Genomic DNA, 17,500 nt, shown 5'->3' with positions numbered 1-17,500 from the left:
GCTATAGGATCTGAAACACCAGCCTGATGTAGGATCTGAGACACCAGCCTGATGTAGGATCTGAGACATTAGTCTGCTGCAGATCCTGGAAGTGGAGGATCTGATAGGTCTTTCAGGGAACATGACTGCAGCTTCGGGAGCTAGGAGACATGCAAAGCAGAGGGTGATTACTGTCACCATCAGCCTGCTCCACCAATAGAAATGCTTTATCCTGCTGGCGACACATTAGAGCCGTGGTAGGAGACGACAAAGGAGGCAGAATGTGGCAGTTTTCTCTGTAATGACTGGAAACTGTCACCCTGCGTTGGCTCGTCGGCTGTAAGAAAGCGAGCTTTTGTCAGACGCGTTCTGGCGGGAGGAACGCTTGTGAAGGAAGCTGAGTGAACTCTCACGTGGCGCTTTAAACACGCGCAGGCTGCAGAGCCGCCATTACCGCGCTCCACGCACAAGGCAGCACCCAGCACGTCTCACACACTGCATACACGTCTCGTTCAAAAGACCATGGCCCTGACTGGCTATTCCTCTTTGGAGATGAGGATAGAGAAGCTTTGATTGGCTGTTCCATCTTTGGAGGTGAGTAAAGAGAGGTTTTGACTGGCTGTGGATGGAGGGGTTTTGAGGAGTCTGGCGCTGGTGCCAGCCATTTCACCTTCACGTTCTCCCTGCAGTAGTACGGAAAAACAGCCTTCCATAGCACACCTGTTCATGCCTTCCTGACAGTTACATCTCACCATCTGTACAGCCTGTCGGCATGGTAACCCAGGAGATGTCAATATTCCAGCCACTCAGCCATCAGGGGAAATGCAGAGAGCAAAATATGTATGTGTGTGTGTGCGCGCGCGCTCGTATATATGTGTGTGCATGTGTGTTTGTTTGTGTGTGTGTGTGTGTGTGTGTGTATGTAAGTGTATGTGTGGTGTGTGTGCGAAAGTGTGTGTGTATGTGCACACACACGTGTGTGTGTGTGTGTGTGTGTGTGTGTATGTGTGTGCGTGTGTAAGTGTGTGTGCGTGTGCGTGTGTGTGTGTGTTTGTGTGTGTGTGTGCGTGTGCTCACTTCAAATAGGAAAATTCTTCAGAATGTGAACTCTGTCAAGTTTTGATTTCAAAATAATTGTGGTCATATGATTTATGAGATGCAGGTCAGATTCTAATGTGCTAATATTCTAATGTGTTCTAATGTTCACTTCACTGAGAGTGATTATAAAGCCAGGCTGTTCACCCCCTAACCGAAACCTGCCTCATTTCCACGTCTGCATCAACAAGCCAGCCTGCTGTGTGAAATAATCCTCATGAATGGAATTTTCTGTTTGATCCCTTACAGGTCCAGCTTCACTGGTGTCAGTAGATGTGGTTCTGAATGTACACAGCAGTGAGGAATGGCCATTTCTGCAGAGACCAACAGCACTGCGCAGTGCTTCGCATTATTTAAGCCTTAAACGTCCCCTTTATAAACCAGCAGTAACAAAAGGTTCAGAACACCGGTGCCCACAGGGAGCAGATTTAAACGGAGCTTTCAAATCTGATTCCAGAAAAGGTCAGGAGCACAGAAGCAGCAGGCCGTCCCGCTCCAGCACCCCCCCCCCCCCCCCCCCCATTTTCACTTACTCTTGGATTTGTGCCAACGGCCACAAAATTAAGCCCTTTTTACAATGCATCAGAGAGCGCCAGGCCGGAGCAACCCGGCCAGGCTGCACAATCAATTAGGATTTTTTTTATTCAGACAGGAAATCTCTGCCGACTTCAGACAAACTGCTGCCCTGATCCAGCATGTCTGCGGTCCGGCGTGGGAACGGCTGTGCGCCAGACTGAGAGGCAGAGCAGCAAAATGCGTGTGAGGATCTGGTTGGAATGATCAGTTATCGCTTTACGGCCTCCTGATAAATGAAGAGTATTCTCATTATAATGCCGCTGGCAGAAAGCACCAATAAGCAGCGCTGATGACTTCAGCCATAATCGCCAATTGAACGTGGCAGCCTGAGAAGGGGCTAAAGCATGATTTATGCGCCGTCTCACCTGTTTATTTCTCTGAAGGAAAATAAAAACCAGCCGTCCAGCTCAGTGTTTGAATGTGGAAACTGCAGATTGCTTTGTGCTTTGATTAAAATGAATGCTAGCTAAATTCAAAGGCTGCAAGTTACAAATGATTAGCTGTAGCCCCTGAAACACACAGTCACTCGTAAACGGTAAAGCTAAATGCAGCTCGCTATGAACCACTGGCTCTTAGGCGCAGAGCGAGAAACGCCGCTGCAGACTTCCAACAGGTCGCTGATCAGCGCAGCAGCCCAGAGAGCTGCGGGGGTGCGGCGGTCGCCGACACGCTCCCAATACTCTCTGTATTGTGCAGTCCGCCTGCCCCGCGATACAAACCTCGGTTACCGTGGGAAATGCATGACTCGTGCAGCATGGCTCGCAGCGGCTTTCGCGGGGAACAAAGGAGCCCCGCGGCCACGCGCCGCTGCATGCGAGTGAAAAGCGATTAGCGCGGGAAAGCGGGAGGCGTCTGGGGAGGCAGGGGCACACTCGCGATGGACAGCGCACTCGCACATTGGAAATAAAGCGGAAATACAGAAATCATTCTCGCCAGGGGAAGTTCTCCTGATTTGAAAGAGCGTTTGCAGCTTTGATGTAGTAATTAAAAGGTATTCTCTTACCACACACCTGAGGGAGGGGAAGCAGAATGTGGAGCGGCAGTTTAATTTGGAGGAACCGCGCTGGATTTGACTTTATTTGGCCTGTTATAAAGTTGCTGAGAGCAGAAGCCTTGGGGAATATCACCAGACACTGAGAGTAGTTAACCAATCAATCCTCTCTCGGTACTGGAAATATGACTATGCCTTCAATTTACTCAATGCAGGCAAAAGAGCGACAAATGATTCAAGCAATTTCACCTCTCCTGAGTTCTGACAGAGGTTTTCTGAAAGGAATAAGGAAGGGATATGGTTGGTAAAAAAAGCCTGGCCTGATACTGAGAACTCACTGTTTTAAAAAGAATATTTTCAGAAGAACTCAATCCAGTCCTTTCCTCATTACACTCCTGATTAAGCCTTTCCCTCTGTTTCCTCTCTGAGGTGAGCTGTTTTAATCCCTTCTGTGTCACTCAGAACTGAGATTTCTCTGCTTGCTTCTGGCCTGCAGTCATGGCTGGGATATATACACACAGGCAGCCTGCATCTCTCCTGGCGTTAACCTGAGCTGCAGGGACCTGACCCCCTGGCTGAAGGACATGGACAGGGCTGTCATGCCCCGCCCTGTGTGACTGCCCCACAGCTTTACAGTGAATATTACTCATAGTTTACAGGTCTGTCCCTCTTCACTGTGTCCACATAAATGGATACACAGCACTCAGATGTGCACAAATTACTACATACGCTTAAAGAGTGCAAAGGCCTTCATCTGAAACAGACACATGTGCAGAAACTGCAGCATCCTTGCCACCTGAGAGCGGTGGTCAGGTGACCGAGGCACTGCAGTCCAGCTCTGGACCTGCACTCTCATCTCCCAGCTTCTGCACGTCCCCTTTCCACTCCTCTCTCACTTCAGCCTCAGTGGCTGCAGGGTGCAGCGATTACAAGGCTCTCTGAATGACTGTGGGCTCAAGTCAGAATAGCACAGACATAAGCTGCTTGTGATACAGTTTGAACATGATGAAAATATACTAAATGATTTAACTTAACACAAAAAAATTGTCATTGCATGCTAAAACTAAACCCTTTTAAGATCTGATTACATTACCCTCTCAAATGAACTACAGTTTAAACAAATGACCAAGCAACCTGAGAGACATGGCTCCTCAGATATTCTGAATTGCAAAGCACCCTGGGAAAGAACGCCCTCGTCCTACACTGGTGCCCTGAAGTTTACCATATTCATAATTGTCAAAGAAGCTGCTGTTAAATTTTTAAGAGGGTCAAACATCACATCTTATCTGTATCCTCTGGGGATTGAGCTCAGAGATTACTGCTCTTGATGGCCTAGAGAACAGCATGCAAGCAGCTAATCGTCAGCATCAGTAACATCACTGCACCATTAAGAGCCTGGCTCTGCACGACACAAAGCAAGAGTGAAGATCTCCTTTCTGTCAATGAAGCATTAGAGAAAACACATTGCACTCTGGGAAAAACACACCGCACTCAATTTTTGCTGTAGTAAAATTAAAAAATAGTTTTGGGACTGAACATTGCGATGATTTGGCAACATTGCACTGTGGTAACAGCATCAGTCAGATTGCACTGAGATCTGAAACAAAATGTTCACACCCTTAAAGTGTCCCATTCATGTCCCCAGTGTTTTGGCCTTGTGGCCAGGTATTAAATATATTATACTATATATATTAAATATCAGGTGCTTGGCAGGTGCTCATATCCATAGCAGCTGACATAGCTTACGGTTATTACGTCATCCATTTATGCAGCTGGATATTTACTGAGACAAGGATACAACAGCACTGCCCCATCTAGGAATCAAACTAGGAATCTTTACAAGCCTTGCTCCTTACCACTACACCACACTGCTACCCTGCTCCTTACAGCTACACCACACTGCTGCCCTGCTCCTTACCACTACACCACACTGCTGCTCCTTACCACTACACCACACTGCTGCCCTGCTCCTTACCGCTACACCACACTGCTGCCCTGCTCCTTACCACTACACCACACTGCTGCCCTGCTCCTTACAGCTACACCACACTGCTGCCCTGCTCCTTACCACTACACCACACTGCTGCCCTGCTCCTTACCGCTACACCACACTGCTGCTCCTTACCACTACACCACACTGCTGCCCTGCTCCTTACCGCTACACCACACTGCTGCTCCTTACCACTACACCACACTGCTACCCTGCTCCTTACAGCTACACCACACTGCTGCCCTGCTCCTTACCACTACACCACACTGCTGCTCCTTACCACTACACCACACTGCTGCCCTGCTCCTTACCGCTACACCACACTGCTGCTCCTTACCGCTACACCACACTGCTGCTCCTTACCACTACACCACACTGCTACCCTGCTCCTTACAGCTACACCACACTGCTGCTCCTTACCGCTACACCACACTGCTGCTCCTTACCGCTACACCACACTGCTGCCCTGCTCCTTACCGCTACACCACACTGCTGCTCCTTACCACTACACCACACTGCTGCCCTGCTCCTTACCGCTACACCACACTGCTGCCATGTGGTTTTCTCACTTATGGAGGCTTCACCCTTTTTATTTGAAACAATAATGCAAGGTCTACACAGTCTTTTTTTAAAACCATCTCACTGCAAGATCTAACACTGCTGTTAGAATCCGCGACAATATTTATCTACAACAAACAGGGACTGAGCACAGTTTCGGTTCTGAGATTAGTAGATGGTGACTTAAAAGTGGAGGCTGGGAGGGACAGAATCAGGCAGGAGAGGTAAGGACAGGAAGGGATCCACAGAGGCCCATCTCAGTGCCAAATCCAATCAGAGAACCCCCAGTGGGCTCCCACACAAACCACACTATCAGGCTGAGGATTAGCGGTTTTTCATTAGCAGGTGGGTGTCAGCCTCTGAATTGAATCCCTCTCTCAGCCCCCTGGAGGGCGACGGCGGACATGGCCGTGGAGATTTGTCTGCTTGTCTCTCAGGGAATAAACACTGGCTCTGGCCTGAGGCGTCTGCAGCTGAGAAACCCTTTCCTTGCCAGAGCACTCCCGCTGTAACGTGCTTCCCTTCTCTCCTGGCTGCATCACATTAATGCCAGGTTCACACAGAGGGCTGCTGTACCCCTCACCCCCTGGTGCACACTCTGCCTCAGGAGCGCCCCCTGCTGTGAGTCCTGATACTGAGAGAATGCTCAACATGAGGAACCAACAGCCTCCAGCTGACTACAGGTCTACAGCACACACACACACACACACACACGCACACACTCACACGCGCACACGCGCACACACTCACACGCGCACACGCGCACACGCACGCACGCACACACGCACACACACACACACACACGTACACACACACACACACACACACACGTACACACACACACACACGCACACACGCACACACACGTACACACCTGTCAGCCTGTTGCCATTCCGGCTCTCAGATCCCGCTTCCATCACTACCTGTGCTCTCACAGACAGGCCACCATGCAGGGTTTCTCCTTCAGTAAGGGACTTTCACTCCTGTAGGCTATGTCCTCAGATCATATACACAGGTAGACATTCCAGGGAAAATGTTTTTGTTCATGAAAGTCTTCCCTCACCAGAGCTTTTGTAATGCGGTTCCCTTAGCATTTTTTTTAAAAGAGGACACAGAACACTGATTTTATGTTCACAGCAGCTAGACTATAAGCAATGAAAAGATGTGGCCAAACACAAGCACAAAGAATCCTGCCTGTCTAGCCTGTGCAATCTGTGGTAACAGCAGTAAGAAACAAAATAACAAACTCAAGCAAAACCTTTGAGATATAAAGCTCCTCTGACATGCTTGTTTAAAACCCTTTAAACCCCTAACGCAATCTGAATCTGCTGGTGTATTCAAAACCTTTAAAATCTGTCAGAATCACACCGACTCACACTATGCACAGGATCTGAGTGCTGGTGAATCCAGCTGAAATGACAGCAGTGACCTCAGCGTGATGTGATGATGTCATTTGGCTGCATACTAGGAGGACCAATAAATGGACAGCACAATCAACTTCCTCAGGAGTGAAGCAACAAAGTTACAGTGCCCCTGCACCCCCCCCCCCCCAAACGGCAGACAGCCCCTCCTGTTGCCATGCCAACGTTCTCAGCCCCTCCTGTCACCATGCCGACGGTCTTCACACTCGTCTCTCTCTCACAGCTCTGAATTGTGGGGAATTTGTGCGAGTGGCTGAGATATCGGTGTTCCTGCTGGCAGCTGGGGCTGAGCCAGGGCCGGCCTGCGAAGGCAGCCTGCACTCTGCCATGGAGATGCACCAGCCAGGGGATTACACAGGCCTGCAGCCTGCATCAGAGCCACATCATCTGCAATATTCAACGCACACTCATTACCCGAGCCATCCAGCAAAAAACAGGTCAGAAGAACTGAGATCCAGAGCAAATGCAACCCTGTGCTTCTGTCTTTCATCTTCTCTTATTTTATAAAAATATGTTTCTCATCTCTCCTGCCATCCCCCGTGGCGATGAGCGAGGAGATGGCACACCGCACAGCGGCAGTGGCAGTGAGGACAGCAGGCAGGTGGCGCTGCAGAGCTGAGGAACCCACAGCAGCCCTCTGCTGGCACCACACCCCTCCCTACCTTGATCTGTAACCTGATTGCATGGCCAATCAGGTGTTTTTACTCATTACCTGGCTACTAAGGAGTGTGAGCTTTTCGTTAATGACACCTCCAGGGAACACCTCCTCCCACACAGGGCACTTGGTATTCAAGTTGTGAGAACTGGCTAAAACGTATACTTCCATGAGAGCTGAGAACCTTACACTACTGTGAGAATGAGCAAAAAACCTTCACTGCCTATATCACCTGTCTGCCTGTCTGTCTGTATTAATCATCTCACCTGCCTACTTACCTTGGTACCTATGTGTACATCTGACTGTCTATCTACCGATCTGCCTCCCTCCATATGTATGTGAGAGTAATATCTCAGAGCTTTCGGCAGAGCTGACATCCCCTGCTTCTCCTGGACCTGTTTAACCCCCCGGTGCTGCACTGCTGGGCTCTGGCTTCAGGTTAGAAACGGCAGTTTTAAATGTGTGAAACAGAAGCACTTTTCAGGTCTGCCTCAATTTTCACCTCAACCAACCCATCTCATCAGAGTGAAAACATAAAGAATTAGCCAGAATATCAACATATTAAATCAAAAAGGAGAACATTTTTACATAAACATACTGACAAACATTTCCTGTTACATTTGGTTTTGCAAATTGGTGCAGAGGGATTTTTAAGACCAGAGGGCAAAACTGCAAATAAGCGAACACATCAGGATGAGCTATTTAAAACCCCTCATATTGGCCCAAGAACAGAGTCACAGAGAACACTTTGATCTCCGTGAGTTTGCCTCATCACTACCATTTGTCAGAGCCTGTTCTCAGCCTGACACACAGAGAGACTAACCCCAGCTTGACACTACAGCACTGACACTACAGAGAGACTAACCCCAGCCTGAGACTACAGCACTGACACACAGAGAGACTAACCTCAGCCTGACACTACAGCACTGACACACAGAGAGACTAACCTCAGCCTGACACTACAGCACTGACACACAGAGAGACTAACCCCAGCTTGACACTACAGCACTGACACTACAGAGAGACTAACCCCAGCCTGACACTACAGCACTGACACACAGAGAGACTAACCCCAGCCTGAGAATAAAGAGCTAAAGTACAGACTAACCCCAGCCTGACACTACAGCACTGACACACAGAGAGACTAACCCTGGCCTGACACTACAGCACTGACACACAGAGAGACTAACCCCAGCCTGAGACTACAGCACTGACACACAGAGAGACTAACCCCGGCCTGACACTACAGCACTGACACACAGAGAGACTAACCCCAGCCTGAGACTACAGCACTGACACACAGAGAGACTAACCCCAGCCTGAGAATAAAGAGCTAAAGTACAGACTAACCCTGGTCACAGTGAGGACTGATAGGATGAGGCAGGCAGGTGCAGGGCTGCAGTGTAGGACTGTCCCTGGCCTTCTCTCTGCTGTAATGTCTGCTATTATCGTATTGGCTGTGTGATTGCGGTTGTGTGTCGGTCAGGACTCAGTGTGTTTGTGTAATGGCTGTGCGATTGCGGTTGTGTGTCGGTCAGGACTCAGTGTGTTTGTGTAATGGCTGTGCGGTTGCGGTTGTATCTTGGTCAGGACTCAGTGTACTTGGTCACTGTATAAACTCACCATCCTCTATCCTCCACTTCCCAGCAGCTCCCCGGACTTTGGGCCCTGGTTCCCCACGCCTGCTGGGTCTCACGTCCGTCTCTATGGAGACAACAGAACCATGAGAACTGCTGAACCCAGACCACTACAATTACAGCCAGGTCCACTGCGGTCACTCAGCGAGGGGTTCCCTTCCGAGCCCAGAACTCGTAATCAAGGGACAGTACATGAACATGAGCAAGGCAATCTGAAGCAGATCGAAGTGCATTACAGTAAACAGCAAGCTGTTTATCTACTGCTTGAGCAAATTCAATAAACTCTTTACTAGTGAAAAAGGTGCAGGAATAACAGCGGAACAGCTGTTCAGACCAGGTGTGACCAGAACACCTGTGAACAGGTATGACCAGGTGAGAGCAGGTCTCAACAGGTATGAGCAGGTATGAACAGGTGTGAACAGGTGAGAACAGGCTCCACAGAGGCAGAGATGAGAACTTTTCCTACATGGAGGGGGAGGAGACTTGCACCACTGTAACCACGCCTCCTCCACCTGTTCCTGCCTCAGTCCTGGACCAGGTGAACAGAGAGTGAAAGTGTGCTCCTGATGGGCTGCCACGCTGCTCATTGGCCATTCACTGTGCCATCACATCAAATGAGATTCCCTCCACAAACCTTTGGCTGCGTCCTGCTCCACCTCACCTCTCCTGCCGTTTCTGCCACCTGGGCTTTTACCACGCGTGACAGCCGGTGACACACGGCATTGTCAAGGGTCAGGCATGGCGCCAGCCAGTGGCACCAGTCACACTGTGATCTAACCCTGTCCATCGTCCCGCCCTGGGGCCGAGCCAACAGCCACCAGGGTGCCTAAAGCATCGGCACACTCAGAGACGCCAGCCCTCCCTCAAAACCATCAGATGCACTTTACTGATGCCATCGCTGCTTATATATTTATTCATGAACTAAGTACACTCCGTGTGAAGGGGGATAAAGTTGTTAAGTATTGATTTTGTGGTTTATTTTATCTGGTTTTTGGCCCATACAATTCCCTGATACTACTGCACTGAAAATCAATTTCACATTCCCTCCTCCTCCTTCTCCTGCTCACTTAAGAGGGAATTAGATTCCTTTAGCAGACGTGATTTAGCGCAGTAATCTGAGACGCCCTCTCTTCTGAGCGCACGCTGGGGAGAGCTGCACTCACACCAGGTGCATTACTGCGGCCATCGCTTCCAAGCGGCCCGGCAGGAGCAGGCAGTGGCGCGCTGGAGACAGGGCCCTCATACAGGAGCCCCGTGCAGGCAGTAAAGAGCTGTGGCTGGAAGTGTGGACGCTGCAATGTTCCCCACATTAAAGCTTAATGAGATGTTTGTTTGTGGAGCCTGCAGCCATTTAACCAGCCTCAGTCTGTGCTACACACACCGGCACCTTCCAGCACATAACCTTGCCTGGGGTCCTGGAACCAACGCGGCATTGACACGACATTCAGATACCCCCTTCATAATGCACAAACTCTGAGGGAGAGAGGGAATACACACACAGAGAGAGAGAGAGAGAGAGAGAGAGAGAGAGAGAGGGAGAGAGAGAGAGGGAGAGAGAGAGACGGAGAGAGAGGGAGAGAGAGAGAGGGAATACACGCACACAGAGAGAGAGAGAGAGAGAGGGAGCAAAAGAGAGGGAGAGAGAGACAGAGAGAGAGGGAGAAAGAGAGAGATGGAGCGAAAGAGAGGGAGAGAGAGAGAGAGGGAGAGGGAGAGAGAAACAAATAAATAGACAGCATAGAAACAGGAAGAGATAGAGAGGCTGCTACTGTTTTACTGACTCTAATCCCCTCTCTGAAGTAGTTTCAGGTTGAATTGGCTGGACACCGCAGTACAGAGGTGCACTCAACAGCTGCAGCATTTCAGAACATTTCCATCGTTTCACTGTTGAGCTGGCTCTTCACTCCAAGCTGCTCACAGCACCTATTGGAGGTGGTTCTTCAGGTTCCTGGGAGAGTCCACATGGCAGAGGCATTTGACCAGGCTTGTCAGCTGTTTGGTTGTGGCGTCTGCTCACAGGAAAAACGCCAGGAGGAATCAGCTGCATTTAATACTTCACCTGCATGTGAATTATGATAAACTCAATTATGAATCATTCAATTATTCAATAATATTGTAGCTATATCATGGCTCAGCAGTTCATATATTTCTATAACTCTAATACATACTAACACACTGTGACAGCCCAACAGCACAGACACACCGCTACAGACAGACAGCACAGACACACCGCTACAGCCCAACAGCACAGACACACTGCTACAGTCCAAAAGCACAGACACACCGCTACAGTCCAACAGCACAGACACACCGCTACAGACAGACAGCACAGACACACAGCTACAGCCCAACAGCACAGACACACTGCTACAGTCCAAAAGCACAGACACACCGCTACAGTCCAACAGCACAGACACACCGCGACAGTCCAACAGCACAGACACACCGCTACAGACAGACAGCACAGACACACCGCTACAGACAGACAGCACAGACACACCGCTACAGTCCAACAGCACAGACACACCACTACAGACAGACAGCACAGACACACCGCTACAGACAGACAGACAGCACAGACACACCGCTACAACCCAACAACACAGACACAACGCTACAGACAGACAGCACAGACACACCGCTACAACCCAACAGCACAGAAACACAGCTACAGCCCAACAACACAGACACACCGCTACAGACAGACAGCACAGACACACCGCTACAGACAGACAGCACAGACACACCGCTACAGACAGACAGACAGCACAGACACACCGCTACAACCCAACAACACAGACACACCGCTACAGACAGACAGCACAGACACACCGCTACAACCCAACAGCACAGACACACAGCTACAGCCCAACAACACAGACACACCGCTACAGACAGACAGCACAGACACACCGCTACAACCCAACAGCACAGACACACTGCTACAGCCCAACAGCACAGACACACCGCTACAGCCGAACAGCACAGACACACCGCTACAGACAGACAGCACAGACACACCACTACAACCCAACAGCACAGACACACCGCTACAGACAGACAGACACACCGCTACAGCCAGACAGCACAGACACACCGCTACAACCCAACAGCACAGACACACCACTACAGACAGACAGCACAGACACACCGCTACAACCCAACAGCACAGACACACCGCTACAGACAGACAGACACACCGCTACAGCCCAACAGCACAGACACACCGCTACAGACAGACAGCACAGACACACCGCTACAGACAGACAGCACAGACACACCGCTACAACCCAACAGCACAGACACACCGCTACAACCCAACAGCACAGACACACCGCTACAGACAGACAGCACAGACACACCGCTACAGACAGACAGCACAGACACACCGCTACAACCCAACAGCACAGACACACCGCTACAAACTACACTTAAAACCCTCCTCTGCCTCCAGCCGACCCTGCTTCACATCCTCCTATAGCTCTAGTACCCCAGACTAATAAGCCAGAAGCATTGTAACAAAACTATAAAACACCACAGCATAACAGGTGGCTTTACTCAGGTGACTGCCGTTGCCCAGGTACACAGCTGGATATTTGCAAAATCACAACAAAAGAGCCCAGACCCAACAGCCAGGTAACCCGGTCATAAGCCCAGAGCCCTCACCCCAACACAGCACAGCACCCACACCCTGACACAGCGAAGCACACACACCCCAACACAGCACAGCACACACACCCCAACACAGCACAGCACACATAGAGTGGGGATGCAGAACTGTGGGGTGTTTCTCTGCAGGGCTTACAGAGATGGAAGAAGTTTTTTCTTATTTAAAAAATGAAGTCATAATGAAACACAGCTTGCAAAGACTTAACTGAACTATAACATGCTGAGCATATGCCATAACTCAGGGTGGCTTTTATTCAATAATTCAGAGAAAAAATATGAAAAGTCGGGGGAGTGAAAGCTACACCTGGCAGCATTGTGCTGGAGGGTGTTCTAATGTCTGTCTGAGCTGGTCCTTTCCGGCTGTTTCATCATCTCAGTGTCCACAGCCTCTGCCTGTTTTGACAGGTGCATCCGACAGAGGGGTGAGTGATTAGTGCGAGAAACAGCAGGTAACACCCCCCCCCCATCACACCAGGACATTAACGCACTGAAGCGGACACACAGAGGAGTCCTGCAACAGGAGCAAGAAGGAGGCTTTCATATCCTGCCTGCCAGAGATTAGAACACCTTTAAAGATCAGCTGCATTGAGGGTTGCAGAAAACAGATCACTGAATGAAAGGCTGAATATCAGATAACTGATTGGATTTGGATCTGATTTTGTGTCTCTCCATTCAGAGCACAGGTTTATTCCGGCTGCCTCCGAGCACGGCGCAGTGGCAGGATAACCAGCCTGAAAAGCCACAAAAAATCGATCAACATTCGACTCAGATAAGCGTCCGGCGGAAATCTCTCATTATTCTCTTTAGCGGACGGCGTGTTGGGGCGCGAACCTCCTCAGAGGGGCAGAGGAGGACAGACAGCACCAAATCACGCCTAATAAGTGGGTGTAGCTAAGCACACACAGCACTGTGCGAGTGTGTGTTCACACACTACGAAACAGGAAATGTTGGACAAGGCTGACACTTTAATGGCTACACACTAGGCTGTGAAATTGCATATTACTTTAACCGGACTCTGAGTAAAGTGGCCTTTGCATTTCACCACTGTCAGAGCAACCAAGCATTAAAATATAATCTGTCCATTTTGAACAGACAGAGCACTGAGTGCGTGTGTGTGTGTGTGTGTGTGTGTGTGTGTGTGTGTGTGTGTTTGTATGCATGTGGGAGTGTATGTGCCTGTGTTTATGTGTGTGTGTGAGATGGACATCACCATATGCTCCAGTAGGGGGCAGTGTGAGTCATGGGCGGCAGTCTGTGTCCCCATTTCTGGGGCGTGCACCTGCCTGAGGTATCGCTCTGATCACCTCCACAACTGAGCCACTACCCACAATCCATCTGGAGCTGCAGTCTGGTCACTGTGCCCAGGACGCTGCTGTGACCTGTGACTCAGCCAGGCACTGACCACACCATCTGCCAACAGGCCACAAGCACATACAGCCGCACTGCTCCGGCTGCACGCTGCCATCTACTGGCTTTAGCATGCTGTCCCTCTCTCTCTCTCTCTCTCTCTCTCTCTCTCTCTCTCTCACACACACACACACACACACACACACTCACTCACTCACTCACTCACTCACTCACGCACGCACGCACACACGCAGGTTTGTGGCTTTATCTCCTCTGATGCGCTGGGCAGTCCTGTCCTTTAGCATTAGAGGTGAGAGGTGAGTTCAGCCTTTTCACACATGCCCTGAAAGCATCTGCACAAACCCCTCTCTTCCCTGCTCTTCCCTGCTGGAATCAGAGAGCACCTTCTTGGAGGAAGACCACTCCTTCCCAGAGGAGAATCATCACAAGCTTTTTCTGTCCTCATCAGTGAGGGTTTTCCCAGCCACAGACAAAGCCACACTCCTCTCACTGATTCCCACAAAATAGAATTTTCAGGGTAATTTGGTAAAGTTGAAAGTACAGCATCAATTTCTTCCATCAGACTGATTCTGGTACTTGGATGCTGCATACAGCTCATTAGCTGTCCAGGATTGCAGAATAAGATGGGCCAGCCGCTAACCAACTAGAAAACACAAGGTACATGAGCTAATAGGCATAAGCAGAGAACAGAGGATCATTAGTGGGGTGAAGCATTGGTGCTAGAGCTCCACAGAGCTGCAGAACTCCTGAAACTGCAGCACGTTTAAGGGTCAGTGACTGGTGCGGTGATCCGAGCCTGCAGTGGGCTTTGTGCTCTACTGCCCCCCACTGGTGTGTGCCTGTCAGTGTTCCAGGGGGAATCTCATTCATCATCCAGCGATTTGAAGAGCAGATGGACACCTGACACCCAGCAGCACACAGCAGGCATAGGAAAAGGCAGAGCTCTGCTACTTGCCTTTTTCAGCTATCAGTCACACGGTGTGGGAATGCAGGACTGTATATTAATGTGCTGTATTCTGTATGCTGGGCCCTGCTTGCAGGTACATGATTCTGTATCTATGTGGTACAGCTGAGTATTACAGCTGTAACATCATGTTATAGCAAAGTGTTACAGTTGAGGGGTGAGTTAAGTGTTAGGGCTGTGGTAAGGCTGAGTGTTAGGGCTGTGTTCAGGCTGAGTGTCAGGGCTGTGTTCAGACTGAGTGTTAGGGCTGTGTTAAGGCTGAGTGTTAGGGCTGTGTTCAGACTGAGTGTTAGGGCTGTGTTAAGGCTGAGTGTTAGGGCTGTGTTAAGGCTGAGTGTTAGGGCTGTGTTCAGACTGAGTGTTAGGGCTGTGGTAAGGTTGAGTGTTAGGGCTGTGTTAAGGCTGAGTGTTAGGGCTGTGTTAAGGCTGAGTGTTAGGGCTGTGTTCAGACTGAGTGTTAGGGCTGTGTTAAGGCTGAGTGTTAGGGCTGTGGTAAGGCTGAGTGTTAGGGCTGTGGTAAGGCTGAGTGTTAGGGCTTTGGTGAGGCTGAGTGTTAGGGCTGTGTTAAGGCTGAGTGTTAGGGCTGTGTTAAGGCTGAGTGTTAGGGCTGTGGTAAGGCTGAGTGTTAGGGCTTTGGTGAGGCTGAGTGTTAGGGCTGTGTTAAGGCTGAGTGTTAGGGCTGTGTTAAGGCTGAGTGTTCAGACTGAGTGTTAGGGCTGTGTTCAGACTGAGTGTTAGGGCTGTGTTAAGGCTGAGTGTTCAGACTGAGTGTTAGGGCTGTGTTCAGACTGAGTGTTAGGGCTGTGTTAAGGCTGAGTGTTAGGGCTGTGGTAAGGCTGAGTGTTAGGGCTTTGGTGAGGCTGAGTGTTAGGGCTGTGTTAAGGCTGAGTGTTAGGGCTGTGTTAAGGCTGAGTGTTCAGACTGAGTGTTAGGGCTGTGTTCAGACTGAGTGTTAGGGCTGTGTTAAGGCTGAGTGTTATGGCTGTGTTAAGGCTGAGTGTTAGGGCTGTGTTCAGGCTGAGTGTTAGGGCTGTGTTAAGGCTGAGTGTTATGGCTATGTTCAGGCTGAGTGTTAAGGCTGTGTTCAGGCTGTGTTAAGGCTGAGTGTTAGGGCTGTGTTAAGGCTGAGTGTTAAGGCTAAGTGTTCAGGCAGATTTGAGTATTTCTGTTGCCAGTTTAGTTCCACCCTGTGTTTATTCTCTCCTTCTTGTACACTTGGATGCAGCTGAGAGAAATCCAACAGCTCCAGGGGTGTTTGCTTAGCTGCTGCGAACACCTGCAGTCTCACAAACACCAGCAGCACTCGCTATCACTGTGCAGGAGGACAGCCCAGCCAGCCCTGGCACTGCCCACTCCGCTCACTCTGATTGGCTACCCCTTTACAGCCTGCTCTGATTGGCTGCCACACCGTGTGAAAGGGAAGCAGCCAGCACATCTTCCGCTGAAGAGAACACGTAACCTACACTTTGCAATTCTCAGCTCATTCCTTTTGAGTCCGTAAACCCCAGAATTAAAAACTTCTGTGTGAAATGGAGTCTGGTGGTCTTGAGGGGCTTTGTAGAGACATTGAAATCCACAGCGGTGATGAAGTCAAAGAGAAAGAACAGCAGGGCTTGGGCAGCCACTGAAACAGGTTAACTCCGGCAGTGGGCAAATTTACGCCCTCAGACTCACGCTCCAGCTGTATCTCCATCCCCACACGCTCCTCTGTCACTGTCAGCCTCGCCGCTGCCCCCACCTGGCCTGTGCCAGTGTGACGGGCACTCTGATCCAGACAGCGTGGGGGCCCAGGTGGCCGAGCAGACATCACCTTGCTGCAATCACACTGGCTGTCTCTGATATTGGCCACATCCATCTTTACCAGTCAGTGGAACAGCCCGCAGGCCTGGAACTTTCCGCCACTCTCTGTAAAAAGCGCAGACTAACTTTACAGGAGTTTAATTCCCTTCCTCTTTCACACCCTGTTACCGCTCTCAGGACAAACAGTGTTCAATCAGCTCACGTCTGCTATAACGCATAGATTATGATAAACCAGAATGAATGAATACTGAAAGCACATTAGAGCCTGAATGAGAAATAATAACATTACCGCTTCATTAAAATACTTATGTGTGCATAATATATAATTAGATTTTCAAACAGAGAGAGGTACACAGGGTAATTCTCTGACACACGTTCTGCCTGAGACAGAATCCTTGCAGCCTCACTAAGGACAGGCTTTAGATGAGAATTCTGTTGAGGAAATTGGATATCATTTAATGATACCCCCAAATAATTCTACCTTTGTTCTCATGTTCCTCCATTTATCTACAGTAATTAATCTTGTAGCTGGAACAAGGAGCTAATCTCAGCTTGCCGCATATGCGAGCTGTTTCAGCTCACAGCGTGGGGGGGGGGGGGGGGGGGGGTGCCAGTGAGAAAGATAGAAAAAAAAGAAAAGGAGAAGGGAGAAAAGAAGAGGAAGAGAGAAATGAAGGGAGAGGAGGAGAAAGACAGGAGGGGAAAGAAAGAGTCTGATGTGTTAGAGCTGTGGATATCGCTGGCAGAATACTGTCCGCAACTCAGTACGAAGACCACAGAGAGGGGGAAGACCTCGG

General features: G+C 49.9%; 1 protein-coding gene across 5 annotated transcripts in view; it reads right to left on the bottom strand.

Moving 5' to 3' along the window:
• Positions 1–17,500, bottom strand: part of spock1 (SPARC (osteonectin), cwcv and kazal like domains proteoglycan 1) — a 187,596-nt gene that overhangs the window by 66,388 nt on the left and 103,708 nt on the right. For 3 of the 5 annotated variants that reach the window (XM_036548147.1, XM_036548150.1, XM_036548148.1), the window contains one exon: positions 8,889–8,969. The exons of the other annotated variants lie outside the window; for them this stretch is intronic. In XM_036548147.1, the coding sequence (XP_036404040.1) occupies positions 8,889–8,969 (81 nt within the window). The remainder of the gene's footprint in view (positions 1–8,888; positions 8,970–17,500) is intronic. 5 annotated transcript variants of the gene reach the window in all.

The sequence above is a fragment of the Megalops cyprinoides genome, chromosome 16 (assembly GCF_013368585.1).
Source record: "Megalops cyprinoides isolate fMegCyp1 chromosome 16, fMegCyp1.pri, whole genome shotgun sequence".
In the NCBI taxonomy this organism is placed as follows: domain Eukaryota; kingdom Metazoa; phylum Chordata; class Actinopteri; order Elopiformes; family Megalopidae; genus Megalops; species Megalops cyprinoides.
Note: the sequence above shows the minus strand (reverse complement) of the source record. Positions and strands in the feature narration are given on the sequence as shown.